At 50.5% G+C, this 17,228-nt stretch overlaps 3 protein-coding genes across 4 annotated transcripts in view; 1 reads left to right on the top strand and 2 right to left on the bottom strand.

Annotated features, from left to right (window-relative positions):
• Positions 1–5,565: 5,565 nt before the first annotated feature.
• On the top strand, positions 5,566–8,327 carry PKIG (cAMP-dependent protein kinase inhibitor gamma). The gene is made up of 2 exons (XM_042883690.1): positions 5,566–6,679; positions 7,441–8,327. The coding sequence occupies exons 1-2, from the start codon at positions 6,529–6,531 to the stop codon at positions 7,518–7,520; spliced, it is 231 nt and encodes a 76-aa protein (XP_042739624.1). The 5' UTR covers positions 5,566–6,528; the 3' UTR covers positions 7,521–8,327.
• Positions 8,328–8,863: 536 nt separating this feature from the next.
• LOC122186716 (serine/threonine-protein phosphatase 2A catalytic subunit beta isoform-like) lies at positions 8,864–9,734 on the bottom strand. The gene has a single exon (XM_042883608.1). It carries the CDS (start codon positions 9,732–9,734, stop codon positions 9,027–9,029), a length of 708 nt encoding a protein of 235 aa, XP_042739542.1. The 3' UTR covers positions 8,864–9,026.
• Positions 9,735–10,628: 894 nt separating this feature from the next.
• ADA (adenosine deaminase) overlaps positions 10,629–17,228 on the bottom strand; it is a 12,691-nt gene continuing 6,091 nt past the window's right edge. The window contains exons 5-11 of one of the 2 annotated variants that reach the window (XM_042883717.1): positions 16,014–16,129; positions 14,388–14,506; positions 13,921–13,992; positions 13,707–13,808; positions 13,491–13,558; positions 13,250–13,379; positions 10,629–12,249 (exon numbers count right to left, since the gene is read on the bottom strand). In XM_042883717.1, the coding sequence (XP_042739651.1) occupies positions 12,148–12,249; positions 13,250–13,379; positions 13,491–13,558; positions 13,707–13,808; positions 13,921–13,992; positions 14,388–14,506; positions 16,014–16,129 (709 nt within the window). In that variant the 3' untranslated portion in view covers positions 10,629–12,147. The remainder of the gene's footprint in view (positions 12,250–13,249; positions 13,380–13,490; positions 13,559–13,706; positions 13,809–13,920; positions 13,993–14,387; positions 14,507–16,013; positions 16,130–17,228) is intronic. The other variant, XM_042883718.1, reaches the window with a different exon arrangement.

Here is a 17,228-nt window from a genome sequence, read left to right as displayed (position 1 = left end):
AGCATCCTGCTCTCTCTGCTGCCTGCTCTGCACAGAGCCCATCAAAATGCAGGAGCTCCCAAAGCAGAGCTTCTTTTTACACTGGTGTTTAGAGTGAGCCTGCCAGCTCACACAGTCCTTCTGTGCTCACAGCCTTTCAGTCACCTTGCTGCTTTCTTGTCACTCACAATCTAGCTGGACTGAGCTGGTGTTTGCAGATCTGGCAGTGACAGAACTCTGGACTCACTGCTGCACAGACATTCACCCTGCAGGTCTCAGAGCAGCCCACCTCCTGCATCCAGCATCTTCCCACGCATGCTGGAGACCTCCCATGTCTGTCCATGCCCAGGCAGCATCTCAGTGGACCATAAAACACTTGGCAATCTGTTTAATTACAAGCTTTCCCTTCTGCAAGCATCTCTTTGTACCTCCTCCACTATTTCAGAGACATCTTGATAACCACTTCAGCTCATACCTGAGATCCCACATCCCTCATGAGCAGCATGCAGGGGATTTGCCTTGCTCACAGCAGGGCTCAGCAGCTGCTCCCATCTAATGCAGTGCCCCAACATCTTCCCCCCCACCACAGCAATGCTGTGAGGTATGTGCACAAGGACAGGTGAAGCTCTGTTCAGGTGGGAGCTAAGCAAGGCAGCACAGCACCAGGACTGCTGCTTTGGGTGAGGGGAGATGTGGAACCATGTGGAAGGGCTCAGCTCTCCCTGCAAACTTGTTTGGAACTCCTGCACATCCCACTTGAACTGTCAGCAAGCAGTATGCCAACCCTGTGAGCTACACAAGTGATTTTCCTCCAAGCAGCAGCACAAATAACAGGTCAAACACACCCCAGGGAGCAGAGCTGAGCCCATTTTTCTAATTAGCCCACCTCATTCCAGTATAAGACTGTCCTGGTTTATTGCTAGGGAAGCAGACAGGGCCCTTTCCCTAAGGAGGCTGTGGAGCCTGTCATACTGGCTTATGGAGGTGGGCATGAGGTGCAGTGTGAGCATAACATCCTGTGGGCTGCACAGGTGGATCAGGCAGGGCCAGGGCAGAGCTGGGCTTGGGCCTCCCTGCCAGCACCATCATACCATAAAAACCACCAGCCCTACATACCTCCATGTTCGTAGAAAGGCCCCACCCAGCAGCAATGACCTCCAACAAAACAGAACTATCTCTCCAGCAGCTGCTTTCTCTCCAGCTCCCTTTATACACAAGGGCAGCCCTGCAGGCTCTAGCTGCATCTCATCTCTCCCAGGCTCACCAGTATTTTCTCACCTGGGCAGCCCGCAGGGTGCTGGGCACATCCCAGACACAGCCTGGGAGGTGGTGGCACCTGGTGGAATCCAAAGAGCTGTGGGACTGTTGGGTACTTTCCAGCCTTTGCTGGAAAGATGAAGTGAAAGCAGGGACTTTTTTTTTTTCCCGGGGAGAGGAGACTGGGGGGATCCAAATGGCCCAGCCATGCTGGAGGGGGCAGAGGGGGTTTCTGTGCCCATTACAGGTGGGAACAACGCACAGGTTTTTCTAGAGGTGGCTACAGCAGCAGCTGTGAGACTGCTACAGCTGAAGAGTTTAAAGTGCCTGCTATTACTCTGTTTTGAAATTTCACTCCTTAGCAGATCTTCCGCACAGCGATGGTTTTGCTCGCATAAAAGCAATTTCACATATAAAGGCAGTTAGACAAGAGGTTGGGAGAAAGTGAGAATAAAAATAGTGGTGGGGTGGAGCTAGCACTTTGCAGCACTGAAGAGTGCCAAGGGTAAAAGTGCATGGGTGGGCTCTGGGCTGCTTTATGCAGAGCCATGTCCTCCCACATCAGGATGAGCTTTGGGAGGGGAAAATGGGAAGGGTAGACACCAGCTCACATAGCCTAGGACAGGCTCTGTACCTGCCCCAAATCTGGCTCAGCTCCCTTTGCTGGAAAGGCACTTTTAGGGTACTCCAGCTCTGCCCCAACAGAGATGCTGGAAGTCACTAACCCTGCACATTTGGGGGCTGTCCAGGCTCTGTCTCCCTGCACCCTGTGGCTGCCCACCACGGGGACACCATGAAGCTGTGGGATGTGGAAAACAAGCTCGACCTGGGAACCAAACACAAATACAATTGCTGTCACGGCAACTGTCTCCAGATGCACGGAGAGACCAATTATTTCCATTAATCAACATGGTGAGAAGCTGCAGAAGAGGCTCATAATGCAGATGAGGTTTGGATGCTGAGGGGAGGGAGGAGCCCTGGAAAAGCTCAGTTGTCAAGGAACACTGTGATGTTTCCCATAGTGGAGGATAACAACTGGCATCCTTGTGCAGCCAACGTGAGGCTGGAGCGTGAGCCAGGCCAGCACTGAGTGATGCTAATGAAGCGGTGTCAGTGTGTGCTGGGGGGAGCTGAGTAGTGTTCCCTGCTCCCCTGGGACTGCTGCAGCATGTCAGCCTGCCCTGGGTCCTAGGGGTTGTCTGACACTGTGAAACCCTGCCAGGGCATCTCCTGTGTCTGCTGGGAGCCAGGTGATGAACAGGGGGGCTGGAGCTGCAGAGGTACTGTGGGACAGCAGGGACAGGGGTGTGGGTCCCTGTGGCCAGGACATGCTGAAGGGCAGAAAGGAGGGAGAAGCTAAACACAAGGTGTGTCAGGTCCTAACCCCTACAGGAGCCCAAGCCAAACGTTAAATCATAGGCTAAGTAGTGAGTTACCAGTGCTCAAATGATCTTCATACTGCAAAATAAGACCAAAGTAAACTTTGGATCTGCTTTACACACCAAGCCTCCATCTCCCTGCTGTAAATCCTCCCCTGCTACGTGAATGACATTTTTCCACCAAGTTCTGGAGAACCCTAAAAGTTCTGTTCTTGAATTCTTGCAGTGCATGGAGATGCTGTGATGTCAAACAGCATCACCCAGTTTCTGGCACTAACCTAAGCTCAAGTGCATGGGAGGGTCTTGGGCCATGGAGAGGTCTGGTAGGCACTGGCACAGGTCTAAAAATACTCCCTAATCCTGATAACCCAGCCATGGAGCCCTCCTGCTTTGATGTGCAACTTCTCATGCATGTTCCCAGACCAGAGGCCATGGAAAATTCACTGAAATTCCATCTGGAAGCTGTCAGACAGTTGGTGGAAACCCCCTGACCTCAAGTGCTGACTTCTGCCCTGTGGGATTTTTTCCCTCTCAGCTGGATGAGGATCTCACAGCGGGGAACCTCGCAGCAGACCACAGGGAGCACAGAGATCCTGATGCTGCTGCCTCTGTGCTCTACCAGGCTCCCTCTACAGCGAACTGTCTTACGCTGTAAATATTTTACAAGCCCAGCAGGGATACTGGGTGTGTTTTGCTGTTGTTATGGATCTGTCCCCAGCAGGACTGCGCTAATAATAGCCCAGGTACCCAGGAATGAAAGGGGGAGAGACACAGCATGGAGAGCTTGAAGGCACCGAAATGCTCTGTGCCCTTGTCCATGCAGGTCTGCAGTACAGGGAGATGTGGGATGTGATGCTTAAACAGAAGAAAAGGGTCAACCCCTCTTCCCCTGCTGATCTTTGGTAAAAGGTGGAAATTTCAACCCAGAAACACAGCCAGGTTTAGATTGGCTTTGGGGGCTTTATGCTTCCCAGGGGCAAAAGGCAGCAGTTTGATCCTTGGCTTGGACACCAAGAGAGCAGGAGCTGGCCTTGTGGGTCAGAGATCCTGTTCCAGCCAGAGCCCAGCCATAGGCACAGAGCTGTTGGCCCCAACGGTCATTTGCAACGGACAGCAGCAGCAGCAGCAGCAGCAGCAGCAGCAGCAGCAGCAGCAGCAGAGATGTAAGTGTGGGGCTCCTGTCCCTCAGGACTTGGGCTTAACATCCCTCTGCCAGCCCTTGCTGGCTGTGGTCATTGGGATGATCCTCAGGTGCCACAGGAATGGAGACATCTTTGTGTGGCTCCAGAATCAGTGGTAGGCACAGGCTGCTCCATGCTGCCCATTGCCTGGGTGTTTAGGAAGAAAGATATGGCCCCATTCCCCACTCTGTAAAGGGAAACAAGGTGGGCTCAGGTGGTTCTTGGGGCCAAGCGATGCCAAGAAGCCACTGCTGTGTTGAACCTTCCCACCTCCTCCCTTACAGCCCCTGCTGTGCTGTGCTGGCTGCCCTAGGGGTGAGGATATCCAAGCAGAACTTGAAGGCACCCTTTACCATGTCGTGCCACCTGTGCCACAGAGAGCTGAACAGTGTTTCCTCTGACACAAAAGTCTTCTGCAGTTTGTGCAAAGCCAGGTTAGACGAAGAGCAAAATTCTGAGGAAAGCCTGAGGTAAGAAGAAAAAACTTCCAGTTTAACCTAGGCAAGGGGCGGATACAGCATCATGTGAAGGGCTTCCTTAAACTGGAGTCCAGGGCTGGGTGTGCCTGCAGGTCCATCTGAGCCCTCTGACTCAGGTGTAGGCCACATTTACTCCATGGGTGCACGGCTCTGCGTCAGTTTAAGCCTCCCATGGTAATTCCAGGCCATTGTCCACTTGAAAGAGGCACTGAGTCACCTCAAAAGTGTCCTTCTTTCACGAAAAGGTATCCTGGGGATGGACTCTGACTGCAGCCCAGGGCTGGCAGCAGAATCTCTGTAGTTAACTGAATGGGCTGTGGCAGTCTCCAGGGCCTACAGGGGCCCCTTGGCTCCTGGGAAACCATGGCAACAAATGTCTTGAAGATAAGAGAGAAGAACAGGTTAGACCAAATAAGGAGGAAACAAGACATGCCACATGTCCATTGGTCAGAGATAACGGTAATAGCCCTAAGGCATGGGGAAAGTTTTAGGAAGGATGTGCTCCTTGCAATTAACGCCATTTTGCTGCTCACCATATTGGTGTCATGAAAAGCGTGGGAAACTGACCGGGGCTGTCGGAACACTTTCACAAGGGGACTTCAATCAGGGTCGCCGAAACAAAGGCGACAAATCTCATCCTTGTGCCACACCTGTGCCTGCGGAACTCACTGCTGCAGCCCCATACATCCTGCTTCATTCCCGTCCTCACAAGATATTATGGAAAAATAAGCTGAGGCCAATCAGCAGGTTTGGCAGAAAGAGCTTATCTCAGCACGGTGAGTGAGCTTGAAACTGCGGGGTGTGGGGAGCTGCCACACAATGACATACACAGTGACACTGCTCCAAATGAGCTGCACAGGCAGGGAGCCCCTCTTGTCCATGGCAGATGCTAACAGTTCCCCCATTTAAACCCTACCGATATGCTTTGCATCTTCCTGGAACCGTGAAAACGCTCCTTGAAAAAATCAGGTTTTCCCCTGAAAATGGTGGCGACGGTTCCATCACCCCTCCGGGCGGCAGCAAAGCGAGGGGAAGCGAAAGGCAGCGCCCAGAGAGCCGCGCACCGGGAGCCGGCGGGGCCGCCCCGTGAGCACCGGGCACTGCCGCGGAGCTCCGGCGCCATCTCCAGGTGGCTTCTGCGGGAGCACTCGGTCCGTGCGTCGTCCAGTGCGTTCAGACGGCTTCCCCGGTAGGCAGATGAGTGTTGAGCAGCTTTTGTGCAGGAGCTGAACAAATGTCTCAGTGGGACAGCAGCGCCGTGACACAAAAGCAAGTGGATGCAAGATGTTACGCTTTTTTCATTAGCTAGCGGTGTTTCTGATCGGCTCCTTCTCCAAGTACTGACAAAACCAGCAGGGCAGTGGGCAGAACAAGTGGGCCGCTGATCTCCAACTTCCACACAGAAAAGCAAGCCGGGAGCCAGGCTGAGTGAACAGGAGAAGGAAGCAGGAGCACCGGATTCCCAGCACGGAGGCAGCACGTGACCTGCTGGCACCCAGGCACTGGATGCTTGCAGTGTGTTCCCAAAGCTGCCCAGCTCCCCGCACCGCATGCTGCCAAGCCAAACCCTCAGCTAAATGAAGCCCTGAACACCCATCAGGCTGTACCAGGAGCTGGCTGGTGGCTTGTGCTCATTGTGAGCCTTTCTTTGCACTCTGTGCTTGGCACAGGGGGGGCAAAGGGATCCAAAACCCTTGCAGTAAGGTTGATTTTCACAGGGTAAAGTGCTGCTTTTCTCAAAGCTGTCTCACTTGACACATGAATGTGACAAACACAGCAGCACTGATGCAACCCCAGTGCCTGCAAAGCTCACGAGCTCCTGGACCGTTTGGGTGAGTGCATGCTAGAGCCCTATTCCTGATTACAAATTCTGGTCAGTTCACCCCTTCCCACCGCAGAGCCAAATTCAGCCTCCATTCAAAGCTCCCAGGGCAATTTGAGGAGGAAGGAGGGCTTAGGCCAAGCTGACATCAAGCTGAAATGCAGAGCTTTGAACCTAAGGCAGCCCCCTTTCCCCAGAGCAGCAGGCACATGGTGACAAAGCTGATGACAGCAGAGCCAGCAGCAGCTCGTTACCTGAGAGTTCAAAAGCTGCTCTGACAGGGCGTGGAGTTACAGGGACTATTTTTTCATGCTGTAATTTAACTCCGTGCAGTAACCTAACCCAGATAGAGCCATGGCTCAAGGCTGGCCGAGCACCCTCAAGCTCAAAGCTGTTCTCTCTGCAGGATTTTTAAGGAGCATAGAGATGCGATGGAGGTAGAGTCCAGCACGTACACAGACTTCATTTCCTGCGACAGGGCTGGCCGGAGGAACGCTGTCCATGACATCCAGCGGGATGCAAACACCATCAGCATGCGCAAGCTGACCAAGGACATCGGCGAGCTCGGTGTCGAAGGGGCAGGTGAGGGGCTGCAGGCACTGGGGTGGCTCAGGACACCCCGCCTGGGTGGGCACAGCCTGAAACTACAGCAAAGCAAAGTCCCTGGGAGCCAAGTGTGGTGGGGGACACCTGGGAGGATCTTTTGCAACCAGCGCCATGGTCCCAGTGCATAGCCACCAAATCCAGGGCCTGTCTTTGGTTGCTTTGTAGGGGTACTGGTGTTCTAACAAAGCAAGCACTGAGAAACAGACTTCTCAGGGCCTTGTACACATTAGATGCACCTTTGGCTTCATAAAAATCAAGTGTGTATGTGAGGGGGTGTGGTGTAACCCCAGCTGTAACTCCTAAAACGATGTCTGGGCATCTGTTTACAATAAGCACTAACTGGATCTCAGCTGGCAGCAAGCAAGCTGGGTACCTGCCAGGCTGCCCATGTGCAGCTTGCCCTTTACAGGTTAAACACAGAGAACACACTCCTGCTTTGAAAGGGACTCTTGGTTCAGAGCTGTTCTATTGATGCACCCTGAAATAAAGTCCTGACACTTTCTTTTGAGCACTGAGGTTCCCTCTCAGCATCGCCAGATACTCTGTTTTGAGAAGGGCTTGTGCTCTGAGAGCATGATGAGATAACCCAATACATTTAAGCTGAATATCTGGCTCCAGGTGGGCTGCAACAGGGCTTCAGCTGGCAAGCTGAATAAAACCAGCTGTGGTTGATCCCTGATCACTCACGTTCTCAGCAGACTGTAACTGTGCTTTCCTCCCACTCCTCCCTTCTGCAGAGAGCAAAGAAGCCAGCACCTCTTCTGAGAGAGACCCTGCAGCAAGACCAAAGGAGCAAGAGAGCAAATCCTCCCCATGAGAGCGCACAGGGGGTGGGATGGGGCTGCAGGAGGGGCTTGCTGTGAACGTTAAGCAAGAATTTGTTATTGAATCTGTGGACAAAAGCCAACCAGGACCAGCAAGATGTCTGTCACATGCCTCTGCTGCAACCTTTTTGTTTCAAGAACTGCAAGACACTGCACAAGGACTGGCACCTCCAAAAGACTTCTGCTCCCATCCCTGATGACTTAGAGCAACACTGCAGTGTTTGTAGTGATATGAGCCATTCTCAAGATGCCTTAGCTGCAATTTTCCCCTATGGGAAAAAAATATTTCAGTAATAATATACACTTTCCTGTCTGAGGTACCTTCCCCCTTTGCAAATTTAGACTATTATTTATTCTGTTTCTGTAGGTTAGAGGTTTAGATGATTGTTTTCTCCATGCACTGCCCTTATCCTGCATCTCACCCCTGAGCTGGCCTCTGGACCAGGGCGGGCAGCAGCAGGCACCTGCCAGCCCTGCACCTCTGGCCAGACCCATGCAGCCCTGGGAAGGACCAAAGCACAGCCCCACGTGGATGAGCTCCACTGACAGACCCAGCAGCATCAGCATCTCTTCCTTTGGGTTTTAGCGTTTTAAGGTATTGTTAAGGGGGGGAGGAGGGAGGGAGAAACATTTTGCTGTTTTGACTGTTGAAATTCAGGCTTAACTTTGCAAGCTGTTAGCTGAGATTATCTCTGGTAGGATCTCACACCATTCTTTTAGGAGACATGTTTTGTGTTAAAGACGGTTTGATAAAACTATATAAGCTGTTGGAATAAACAACACAGCCTTTAAGTACTGAAGGTGTTCTTCTGCCTGGATGTTTCTTCTTCCTTGGTTTTGCCTTGTGACAGATCAGGCTGCAGAAGGTAACACTAGCCCCTCATGGGCAGATTGGAATCCGTATTACAAGCAAGGACATCCACTGCCCGCATTTCCCCACCCAGAGGCCTGGCAAAGCACTGGAACAGCTGCAGCCCCACAGGTATTGCTGGGTCCTGAGCAGGGCAGGGGCTGATGTGAGAAAAGCTCCAGTGGTGACACAAGCATCTCCTCCACAACCTTGGAAAGAACTGAACACACGTTTGGGATTTGTCAGAGCAAACAACCCCATAAATAAGCAGAGAAGTTGCTGCCAGACAGAGGGCGAATTGCCCCCGGGTCTCCAAGAAGCAGTGGCCACAGGGTCAGGACAGTAATGGATGAGACAGCGACCTACACAGGAACAAGGACTTGGCAGCCTGGCGGAGGCTTCATCTGACTACAATATGACTACAATACAGCAGGCAAACTGACTGTTGGACTGATTGGTATAGGATATATAGTGTTGTAAGGAATTCAGTCTCAAGTTGTGCTGAACGCTCTTTGTCCTCAGTATGGCACATTTTGGTCCATGAAGGGGATTATAAGTAGAGACGAACCCCGATTTCTGACAGAAACAAGTAAATATTGTTGCTCTTTAAAACACCAGGCATACTTCCTTCTAAAAAGTTATGAGAGGTTTATAGGAAGTAGTCTGGGGTACGACGGGTGACATGAGGCTCTCCACGACGAGGTGTTGGGTCAAACTGAAGGAAGGAATATTTTAAAGTGTCATCTAGTTCCATGATAGCAGCCTGGTTCCCACAGCGGTAGCAGTAATTGGGCGCACTGAAAATGGTCACCACATTTCGGTCGTGGCACCAGTTGTAACCCTCCATGACAAGTTGGTGAGCACGGGAAACCAGTGTAAGACCATTGGCATGGTTAAATGTTTCAGAAATGTCTTGCCCAAATGTGTAGCCGGCACCACGTGGAGATATACCCCAGCCGCCACGATCATCTGGATCCGACCACAACAGATCACACATTGGACCCTCATGTGGAACTTCCTGCAGGCGGTCCAGAGCCCTGATATGATCCAGTGTATCTATGGATGGAGAGAGGCCACCGTGGAGACAGAATATGTGGCCATCTACTAGAGCTGTAAGCAGAAGATAATCAAACAGATCTGTGAAATACTTCCAGACATTGGCATTGCCATATTTCCACAGACATTCATCATAAAAGCCATACAGTTGTATAATTTGTCTGCACCAAGGAAGCTGCCAGGATACTATTACAGCTCTGTTCCCAGGCGGTGCCAAGAGCCTACCCCCTTCTACCCTTGGGGCAAACCAGCAGGTAGCTCCTGTCCTGGCTGACGGTATAATTTGGGCTTTAAGCTCCATTTATAGCTCTCCTTGCTTCCACTGAGCAGTAATTTTGTTCAGATATGCACATGAAGCAATGGAAGGGTGGTGCAGAAGGACTGCACACCACACATGACCCCCAGAAATCAAGTGTGAGCTAATCTTGAGTCTCCCGGGTCAGAAGATAGCTCTCGCCGTTATATTTAGCCAGGTCACTAGTGACCCCTCAACCCGCCCTCTGTGCCTCAGAGCACAGGCATCAGGTTCCCCTGCCACTCATCTGCCTGCACTGACACTATAGACACAGCATGAATCCAGCAACATCGTGACTTGCAAAGCTGCTGAGCACACAGATGCTCTGGGCCTTTGATTTCAGATGGAAATTCAGCATGCAGTAACTCCCAGAACTCCAAACTAAATGTACTAAAGGATGGGGGAGTCAATGAGAAAACACCTGATAAAGCAGTCCAATAGCATCACAGCCCAGGCTGCACCACTTGAGTGAGCATCAAACAGCTGTGCAAAACTCAGAAAACAGAAAACGTAAACCATTATTGATGCACATCAGAAAAAGTGAGAGCACGCAGTGACAACGCTGCTGCTTTGAAGGGTAAGAGGCATTTCTGTGATTACTAAAGAGATACATGAGGTTGGAACACATGCATCAACAAATCCAGCTTGCAAGTCTAACAGGAGGGGTACTTTCCCTCTTCCCTGCCCTGCATTAAGGCTTTCAAGGCAAAGTAGTAACAGGAGGAGGCAGGCTGCCAAAGCACCACATGGACCCACTGACCCAAACAGGGGTGTGACAGCTCACACCAAAGAGCATGGAGGAGGGCTCCTGCCAACTCCCTTGAGCAGAAAGAAAAGAGCATCAGTTTTCATATAAATTTGTTAATTTATTAAACGGGATTAACAATCAACTGTCCAGTATCCAAACAAGCAATTTCTCAGCAACATTTTTTTGAGAAAAATTATCCAAAAAAAGCTTGGTTCTAACAGCAACATTCTTAAATGTAATGATTTATCATTTTCTTTATAAAAGTAAGAAATCCACTCTCTCCTATTTGTAGATATGCACCATGTATTTCAGAGATGAGTACTTCACTGAGAAGACAAATATGAAAGCCTAGAAAGAATGGAAACGTTCCCAGCACTCAGGTGCTGCTGGCTGAGAGCGAGGCAGATGCTGTACATGACCACCACAGCCCTCTGCCAAAGGCAACTTTTTGGCGTAGTATCTTTGGAGCACGCATCTTTATAGCCACCTAAATCATGCCACACATCACACTCCCTCCTCAGGTGCATCAAGATGCTGACTGTTGGAAAATTATGGTCTCTCCTCTGGACGCATGGCTCTATTGCATATTAGCAAAGAATACTGTAATGTAATGTAAAATGGCTTAGGAATTTTGGTGCATATTTCCTTGTAAATTCTCCACCAAAATGAAGATCTGACTTCTAGCCAGTGCTGTGGTGAAATGAGAGAAGCAATTCAGATAGAACCTGAGACAGTATTTGGTATTGGGCCCAAGCTTATCCATTTACTCATTGAGTTTTAACAGTGCCTAAAGATTACGGCAAGTCAGAAAGAGCACAGAATGGCTAACGCAGGCAATCAAGCACAATTTTTGTAAGGTTCTAAACAAAGATACAAGAAGAGCAAAATGTAGTTCACAGGAATTCCCCAGGGTGAGTACACAACTGGGGAAAATCCCAGAAGGCAGATTTTGGCCCAAAATGGTGAAAGTGTTCCAACTTCCTATGCAAGTATGAGCACAGCTGGAGCACAAGGTGTGCGCTTCTGTGGCAGACACTGTAAGGCCTGAGACACAGAACTCCTTGGCTGAGAGAGGATGACAAAAAGGCTTTCTTAAAAAACAACAACAAAAAAACCACCAGAAAACCTTCAGACTTGTGCACCAGTTCCCAGCTTGTTCTTGTCCTATTCTTGTTAGCACAAGCCTAACCACAGGTAAACCTCGCTGTAGCCAAACCTCCCTATCTGCATGAGTGGGAAGAAATCCTCTGCTTCCAAAGTGCTCGCATGCTTCCTCTGTGGCACACCTTTTCCCAAGAAAGGTGAAGATTAATCCTGGCCACAGTCACAGGCAGGAGTGGTTATTCCTGTACTGCAGAAAAGGGTTAAGGCATGGCAGGGGACCTCCTTCTGCTCTCATTGACTGGGCAGAAGCAGCAGAGGAAGAGAGGAGTTTGAGTCTGCATGCTCAACAGCAAGAGGAAGCTGGATGTCCATTTGGGAGACAGTTCATGGAGGTGATATGTGGGTGTGTATGATAGGAGCCTGATTGTGCTTGGTGCTGTAAGGGTTAACACTGGGTGCCAATAGAGGACACTGACCCCTGGCACCTCCTCCTGCTGCTCCCCAGCAGAGCAGAGCCAAGCACACACGAGGAAGGGGCCAGTGCTCCATGCTGGCTCTCAGGAGGCATCACGAGGTGGCAGGCACCATCCCATAGGCTTCATACAGCGTATTAAGAAGCTCCTGCTTTTCTTTCTCAGGTAAGAAGCTGGACTGAGCTGCATTGATGTTCTGGGAAGGCAGATGGAGAACAGAAGGGAGATGTTAAGACACACCAGAGATGTGGTTGTACATATCCTAATATCTCCAACCAGGCTGAGGGAAGGTGAAGCTTCTACTCCAAGATGCATTTCCACAGACTCATTTCCCAGGGCAGCTGCTCTGTCTCTCCCACTAGCAGCAATCCCAAGAGGAATGCAGCAGGCACAAGGAGGGGGTCCTTAAATACTCTGGAGTTTGTAGGAACAGGTCTAAAGAGCGTATCCTACACTACGGCTTCTCTTTGTGCCAGCCCAGCTGGTGGTGGCAGCTTGATGCATGCTGTGTGACAGCCTGGCTGCACAATGTCACCTGCTGGCCAGCCTCATGCAGGGATGTTTCTTTTGTTTGGCTTCTGCAAGGGCAGGAAAGGACAGCTGGCATCCAGGGACCCCAGCTCCAAGCTGCCCTTCAGTGCACCCTGGATTTCCTGCTTCCAAGCAAATATCCTTGCAGACAGGAGGTGGGAGTCATAAGCATAGCTCCCTTTGATATGCAGATAAGCCAGACTCCCAACACCTACCTGTCTTTCTACCTCGGGGAAGTAATTGGAAAAAATCAATGAAAAAAAACAGTTTTCTGGTTATAAGACACAAGTGACTGCACACCAAACCAGGAGTCATTTTTTTTTCTGTTTAGTTTGCAAGTGCAAAAACTGCAAGCACTTTTGTGGATGCTGAATCTTAGTAACTTTTCGGGCAGGCTTTGAAATAACCTCCCTACAATTCCAAACTGTTGTAAAAAAGCAAAAGGTCCCTTCCTTCCTACTGCTCAGACCTGCTTGGCAGACCTTCCTGGACTATTGCCACCAAACACAGCCCAAAGCATCATCCATGCGATGCCTCCAGCTTCCATGCTGCATGAAGCCCTGCAGGATTTTCCATTGAAAACTCTTGGTTTATGAAGAAAAAAAAAGCTGATGTCTCTGGGCTTCACCAGGACTCCTGCAGAGCATCAGTCGAGGTCAACTCACCACTCTCTTGAAATCCTCCTCAGTGAAGTCCATGTACTCCTTCATTATACTGTAATCCTTGTCAATGGTGGAATTGAAGATGAGGGGGTCATCGGTGTTGATAGAATAATTAGCTTGATCCTTCTTAAACCTGTAAGGGAATCGGTTCAGAACAGCAGGAAGAGCCTTGCTGCAGTGCAGCACTAGAAGCAGTCACAACTGGGTGGGGACTTTAAGATTATGCATTATTTGTAAGCCTTACTGTACTACTGGGTGTTTCCTGAAGTCCGGAAGACATGCTCCAGTCAGATAGCTGGACCAGGGGCAGACCTGGTTGTGGGAGTTCAAGACAATAAAACAGGATCAGCCATGCAGACCTGAACTGCAACTGCGCGGGCAGATAGCTGCGTGCAGGCAAAGCAGCGCAGGGCCTTGCCCAGGCACTCCCACCTCCCACTCTGCAGCACCGAGGCCTCACCTCAAAGTGCATTCTGGTTTTCAGCAGCTCCCTGTACAGCTCGGGGTCCTCCAGCACGTGGTAGCCGTGGCCGATGCGCTCAGCCTTCAGGAGGTACACGGCCTGGGGAGCAGGGAGAGCAGCTGCAGCCCGCGAGCATGGCAACGCCAGCATGGAAACCACTTGGGCTTCCTATGGGGCCAGCCATGGGGCTTCCACCCTGCACCCCTCCTACCTCCTTGATCATGGCAGCCGGCCCGGCTTCCCCAGCGTGGACGGTGCGATGGATGCCGCATCGCTCTGCTTCCTGCAAGGCGAGGGAGGCAACGCTTGGGTCTGACCCTGAGGGAAGGTCCCATGTGCACAGCCCCGAGGCTGGTAACCACAGGCTCACAGAATGTCAGTGGTAACACCACCAGCAGCAGGATTTTCCATCCCATGGGCACTTAAAGCTTCGGGGCAGGGGCAGGCAGTGATGGCAGCCCAGCTGTTTCACTGAGCTCCAGCCCCCCATCTGCTGAGAGCCACTGGGATATCAACATGGGAACAGTGCCACTGCTAAACAAAATATTTTTAACAGCTGCAATTAATTTTTAAGCTCTCCCAGTTGTTTGTGGTCTGAATAAAGTGCTGCATGTCCCTCAGCCAGGAATAACCCTGTGGGTGTTTTATCGTTGTTTTAAAGAAGCTTATTCCACAAACCTCGTAAGCCTTCTTATGATCAGAAGAAGCCTTCAGCATCTCATCCCCAGCCAGGTCTATGGCCACCACGGAGTTGTTTTGATACTTCTTGCACAGCTCTACCACCTCTGGAGACCAACCTGGACAAGACAGTACCAGTATTCAGGAGAAAGTTTTTGTATGAATCGCACCGTGAGCGTTTTGTAACCATGGGACATGTGGTGTCATGGGATAGTTCAGGTTGGGCTGCACCTCTGCACAGCAGCAATCCTGCCCCGCTGCACAGCTCCTCCAGACATGATGATGGAAAGCAGCTGCAAAGCCTCCTGGCAAACCAACCTTTGGCAGTTTTATCTTTTTGGTATCAGTGGGAAACAGCAACAAATGGCCAACATGTCCTTGAGAGTTATCTCTGACCAAGACACAGTATACTCTCTTGAAAAGGAAATTCATCTATTAGCTGATACTGCACCTACCCTTAACGAGAGGGCCAAGAAACAAGAGATAAACTCCAGTGTTAATTATTAACAGGCACCTGCTGTGCACCTACAGCCCTGAAGTCATATCAACACATAAGAAAATTGGTGCAAATTCATCATCTTTTATCACTGCTTTCAAACTCATCAGGTTTGAGCCGTTATTTTATTAACAACTTCAGTATGCACTATCTCTAGCTGACATTTCTGCCTCTCCCAGCAATTCCTAAGTCCCAAGGTGGCTTCAAAGGGAAAACATTGTGCCCTGACACCACCTTTTCAGGTAGCACACGCATTAAAATGCAGACTCAGCTGTTTCCAAGAGGAACTCTCGCTGCTATGCAAACACATGATGCACGTGCTGCCCTCACCCTGCAGTACTGCAGCTGCAGACACCTTGCACACAGCTTACAGCTTCCCGTTTTAGCAGCCTTTCTTCCTAGAAATCAGAAGCCCAACGGTCTGTTTCAAATTTTTGCTTTGGGTTCATTGAGCAAAGAGAAAAAAGCCACCCTCAAATCTTCCCTTTTCCAGGAATTTAATCTTCCATATTTTCAGGCACAAATTAGCCATATTTTTGTTAGCAAAAATGTTCATCCTATTAAACCTGATGAAAAATGTAGTAAGGATCTGAAGACATTCACAGCAAAGTTTCAGTGTCAGACAGCTATGGCCATGCAACTTGCTCCAGCTGCACTTCTCCCATGGTGAAGATGTTCATGGAACTCAGCAGCCCAACAAAACTCTGCTACTGAATAAGGTTACAACTGCCAATTTTGGGAAAAACCCTTGGTATTTGGAGCTTAAGTCTGTTCTACGTGTCGTTCCATTTAAAACCAGCAGCAAGTTAGCGGCCAGCAGGTCCCCTGTTGTTGGCTTTGGCCGTGCTGCCCTAGAGAGCTCTGGTTCTTAGGCAGGGAGCAGGGTACAGGAATCACAACTCCCCCAGGAGACTTCAGCTAGGTCTCCTGATCTGCTCCATTTTCACAATCAGCAGAGCCTTTATAGGAGCAGAGGGCCCTGACAGAGGGAAAACAGCTCATTCTCAGCACGTGTAGTCCCACATCACACCTAGGGCCACATTTCTGCAGGGACCTGAACCCAGGGGATGTGTGCCGCGCCACGCGTCAGGGGAGGGGAGCAGAGCAGCGGGTGAGCTGCAGTACATTACTTGGCATATGGCGCATGCAGCATAGAATAGACCTGGCTTTGATGCGGAAATCCCTTTCTCCATCCTGCAGTCCCTGATTTACGAGGTTAACAACTTCCTCTGGAGTGAGGTCTCCCCTGTGGGGAAGAAGAGATGGTGAGAGGCTGGGGAGTGCTGCGGGTGGGCAGGAGCTGCAGAGACCCACAGTGAGCAGAGCAAGGCTTCCCAGATCCTGCTCGTAGCAACATCCAACAGCACAAAACAGATCCCCCAAGCAAACAAGCACATTTACACCCACACCACACCCTCATTTACAAGATGTCAGGCATGAAACCATAGAGACATCTAATACAATTTAGCAAAGTGACAAGGAACAGGATTGCCAATCCCACTGGGGCACTTTTGCAGCACTAGGTGCCTTAATACCCCTGTACAACAGGCCCGCGGGGTCCCTCCTACCCAGCTGAGCTGTATTTTGGCCAGTGATCTGTACAAGGATAAAGCCAGACTTCAGTCAGCACCTTTTTTGCCCCAGAAAAAGCCACTGCAACATGTTCTGCAAGGGGCCACCAAGCCCTGATTTCTTTAGACATGTATTAGAGCACATGTGACACTGAGACAAGGGACCAGGAGATCACCAGCCCTCGCAATGCTGCCTCTCCCAGCTCCAATTTACACTTTGCAAGCAGGCAGCCCCTTCATGAGCCCTGCTTCCCCTCACGTGGAGAACAGCTTCAGACAAAAGCTCAAGCACAGCTGCTTCACACATGCAGAACTAAGTGCCTGCAGCAAGGCACACTCAAGCATGACAGCACGCCGAGGTATGAAAAGAGGAAAAACACCATGAATGGTGCTAGGAGGAGTGCCAGAGCCGGTTGCACTGGAGGAACGGGAGGACTCGGGTGACAGATGCACTGCCCAACCTGCATGGATGCTGGCTCCTTGGTGCTGGGAGCTGAGCTGTGCCAGCCAGGGAGCACAGTGGGAGCATTTACAATTAAAAATGCAATTACATTAAAAGTCATGATGAAATCTTACTAATTAACTTGCTGCAGCAGGTTCTGAAAAAAAATAATCATTAGTCTTCGCATCCCCCTGAGTTGCAACACTTTGCCTAAGGAGAAAGGAGGATGGGGTAGGTAAGGTGAGCTGTCTGCAACCAAACACTCCTGTCTGGGCTCCAGCCCCGTGGGATGGGATGGGATGGGATGGGATGGGATGGGATGGGATGGGATG

This window comes from Lagopus leucura, unplaced genomic scaffold (genome assembly GCF_019238085.1).
Source record: "Lagopus leucura isolate 7727_CA_CO unplaced genomic scaffold, USGS_WTPT01 Super-Scaffold_100039, whole genome shotgun sequence".
NCBI lineage: Eukaryota > Metazoa > Chordata > Aves > Galliformes > Phasianidae > Lagopus > Lagopus leucura.
Note: the sequence above shows the minus strand (reverse complement) of the source record. Positions and strands in the feature narration are given on the sequence as shown.